This window comes from Talpa europaea, assembly GCF_964194135.1.
Source record: "Talpa europaea genome assembly, chromosome: 10".
NCBI classification, from domain to species: Eukaryota; Metazoa; Chordata; class Mammalia; order Eulipotyphla; family Talpidae; genus Talpa; species Talpa europaea.
Window position 1 is genome coordinate 7,899,787 of NC_140077.1, and position 3,954 is coordinate 7,903,740.

A 3,954-nucleotide genomic window follows, 5' to 3' on the forward strand; every position below is an offset into this window, starting at 1 on the left:
AACAGAGTCTTGCAGGATGCATATAACCCTGTTTATAAACATGATGAGATGAATTATTGGGTAAGGAATTAGGTAGGTACAGATTGTGTTTCATGAGAATTAAAAATACATACTGACTATAACTAAATTGATTATAACCCAGGGAGTGTGAGTTTAATAGAGATAAAGATGTGTAGAATTGATTGCTTTTGTTCTAACGTTGACTTTTCCTCCTATATGATTTTGGAGGGTGAACCAATTTTTCTTCTTTCCAGCCTCACTGGGATAACTGTAGCCAGGCGACAAAGTACTTTCCAGAGAGGGGGAAATGGACCTCCACCCACTAGAAAAAGAAAAAGAGAGGTGAGGGGGGTGAGACAACTTCTAGGGAGGCAGATTACAAAGTCTTCTCTCTGCAACCTCCACCCCAACCTCGAAGATCCGGGTTCATATGCATTTCAAAGGCAATTTAATACTAGTTTTGTTACTTTTCAGCTTCTCAAATCTTTTTGTTGCCCTAGTAGAAATATTGCGATTATTACTCTCTGTGTGTGTGCGTGTGTGTGTGTGCGTGTGTATAAAAAACCATAAAATGAGGTGAGGACACCTGGGGGTGTTTATATAAAAAGGGATAGGGTCCCTGTCCAGGAATTCACATTCTGTATTGGGAGAGTCAGACAAAGTAGGGATCAGGCTGTGGTAACTGAGAGAGAAAGAGCAGAAGGGGTGACTAGGAGGTAGTGGGGGCCAGTATTGATATGCACCAATGTAGGGAAACTGGAATGAAAGTTGCATTTTCTGACCTAGTGAGATAAAAGCGTTATCATTGGCACTAAGTGGAGTAACCCACAGGAGCCACACATCACCATCCTCCGACCTCCAGAGACCACGCTACTCATCCGAGAATCAGCAGTCCGGGAAGCAGGCAGCCAGGAAGTCTTGGTACCAGGCCTAGTCCCTTCTCCTGATGCCTGCGACCAGGGGGGAGGGGACTCCTTTATTGCTGCGCCTGCGGGTCTCCCACGCGCGCGCCACGGGGCGGCTGGAGCTGTCCGCGGTGCTGAACACGCTCTCGGGATCGGCCAGACCCGCTGGAGCTGTCCGCGGTGCTGAACACGCTCTCGGGCTCGGCCAGACCCGCTGGAGCTGTCCGCGGTGCTGAGCACTTTCTCCGCTTTGGCCAGACCCGCGACTTGAGGATCACCCCACAGCCAGGCAAGTGTTCAGCGGGTACCGAGGGATGGGAACCTGAAGTTCCGCAGCAAGTCCAGGATCTATGTTTTTAATCCCTCCTGGAACCCCCCCAGGGGACTCTCTTAACCCCAACCCGGACTTTACACGGGACGGGTTCGTTATCTCTCCCCACATTGCGTGGTGCCCCAGCTCCATTTACCCCTCTGAGTCTCCTTTTATTTAAACTGCACTAGGTCATCGCTAGAGCCCGGGGCTCCACGCCACTCCTCTCCCCGCGTCCTCACATTAATCCGGAGCAGAACTCCCCCGGGGCTCTGCAAAATCCTGCAGTGGATTTTCTCCCTCGCTTCTTTGCCCCAGGTTTCCCAGCCTCTTCTTTCTTTTCTGGTTCCATCCTCGCCACACCGCGCTCCGCTCAGTTCTCTTAAGCACCGAGTCCGGCGATGCTCGCTCCGCCCCCATTTTCCATATAAGGGAAGGCGGGGGGCGCGGAAGGGAGGCGCCGTCAGTCTCTCTCAATCGCCGCGAGCCCGCCGAGAACTCCTGAATGTGCTCAGCTCCCGCAGAGAAGCCAGGAGCCGGGGCGCCGTCGTCGTCGTCGTCGGCGGCGGCAGAGGACTGCTCAGAAACAGCCAGATTCTCCCGTCCTTCCCCGAGCGCTTTCCCGCCCTCCAAGCCCCGCTCACCAGGTAGAACCTTTGCTCCTGGGTTTGAATAGAGGGCCCCGAGTCGAGCAGGAGGTATTTAAACAGCGCGTGCATGTGGAACTGCGCAAAGATTTAATTTTTCAGATTGGGATGACAGCACTTTTTATTGTTTGTGTTCTTTATTGTGGACAGTTATTCCAAAGGGAATGTTTGGGTGCCAGGGTAGTGGTGTAGTGGTGTGGTTGGTATAGGAGGGGGTGGGTGGAGAGTGGGAAGTGGCTGACTTTGCTTCTGTCTGGACAGGTGGCCATGGCCTCTCTGCCGACGAGGCGCCCCGCGGTCCCTGATTTACTCTCTGGGCTGCCGTCGGTGGCCTCAACTCCGGCCAACCAGAGCGTGGAGTCCTCGGCGGGGAACGCATCCACGGCTGGCGCAGGCGCTCAGGCCATCACCCCGTTCCAAAGCCTGCAGCTGGTGCATCAGCTGAAGGGGCTGATTGTGCTTCTCTACAGCGTCGTGGTGGTCGTGGGGCTTGTGGGCAACTGCCTGCTCGTGTTTGTGATAGCGCGGGTGCGTCGGCTGCACAATGTGACCAACTTCCTCATAGGCAACCTGGCCTTTTCCGACGTGCTCATGTGCGCCGCCTGTGTGCCGCTCACGCTGGCCTACGCCTTCGAGCCGCGCGGTTGGGTGTTCGGCGGCGGCCTGTGCCACCTGGTGTTCTTCCTGCAGCCCGTCACGGTCTACGTGTCGGTGTTCACGCTCGCCACCATCGCGGTGGACCGCTACGTCGTGCTGGTGCACCCGCTGCGCCGGCGCATCTCGCTGCGCCTCAGCGCCTATGCCGTGCTCGCCATCTGGTCGCTGTCCGCGGTGCTGGCGCTGCCCGCGGCCCTGCACACCTACCACGTCGAGCTCAAACCTCACCGCGTGCACCTCTGCGAGGAGTTCTGGGGGTCTCAGGAGCGCCAGCGCCAGCTCTACGCCTGGGGGCTACTGCTTGTCACCTACCTGCTCCCCCTGTTGGTCATTCTCCTGTCTTATGTCCGCGTGTCGGTGAAGCTCCGGAACCGCGTGGTGCCGGGCTCGGTGACCCAGAGCCAGGCGGACTGGGACCGCGCGCGGCGCCGCCGCACCTTCTGCCTGCTGGTGGTGGTCGTGGTGGTGTTCGCCATCTGCTGGCTGCCGCTGCACGTCTTCAACCTGCTGCGGGACCTGGACCCGCGCGCCATCGACCCTTACGCCTTCGGGTTAGTGCAGCTGCTCTGCCACTGGCTCGCCATGAGCTCGGCCTGCTACAATCCCTTCATTTACGCCTGGCTGCACGACAGCTTCCGCGAGGAGCTGCGCAAGCTGTTGCTCTCCTGGCCCCGCAAGATCGCTCCTCAGGGCCAGAGCATGACAGTCAGCGTGGTCATCTAATGCCACGCGTCAGGTCTGCGCTGGGGAGCCCCGCGCACACCGGTCTCCAAGGGTGCCCGCCCGAGACCGGACCGGAGCTTATTTCCAGCACCTGAGCTAAGCCAATACTGGGCAAAACGTGCAGCCAAGCGCTTTTGTCCAGCTGTCTTGCCTTGTTCTTGTGTCTTTGCCAAATGGGCTTTGGTGGAGTCTTGTGCTTTGCTTGGTGGAAGCGAGCGAGAGGGAAGTGGATTAATAATTTCCTTCTTATGTCCTTGAAGTCCAAACAAAGCTTTCTCTAGGTTCATAACAGTGTTTCAGAACCTTGGCTGTCTTTCTTGTTTTTCATTCTGCCTGCTCACTGGTGAGATGGAGGAACAATGCGGGTGGGATTTAAAATAACTGTGGTGTGGTTTGTGAAGCTTTTTGGGTTGCAGCTCACAAGGGACTCAGCTGAGATATAATATCTGATATTGCTTAGTTAACTTGAACCCACAAAATTCTAGCATTCCAGGAGTGTGTATACCAAGTCCACATCTAGAATTTCAGCATTTCCTGAATAAGACCTTTATACACCCAAAAGCTCTTAAGTCCACTTGAATCTATAGGACAAAAAAAAAAAAACAACAACAACCCATTTTTAAAAGGTCCTTCTATTGTTTTCCCCCTTCTAATCCCCTGACTTCTATTTGAAAATAATGAGATGAATTAGTCAATGAAGAGATAGAGAGGA

At 54.8% G+C, this 3,954-nt stretch overlaps 1 protein-coding gene across 1 annotated transcript; it reads left to right on the forward strand.

The window, feature by feature from the left end:
- Positions 1 to 2,129: 2,129 nt before the first annotated feature.
- On the forward strand, positions 2,130 to 3,242 carry PRLHR (prolactin releasing hormone receptor; the record flags this gene model as incomplete). Its single annotated transcript, XM_084245773.1, has 1 exon — positions 2,130 to 3,242. The coding sequence occupies one exon, from the start codon at positions 2,130 to 2,132 to the stop codon at positions 3,240 to 3,242; it is 1,113 nt and encodes a 370-aa protein (XP_084101899.1).
- Positions 3,243 to 3,954: the final 712 nt, after the last annotated feature.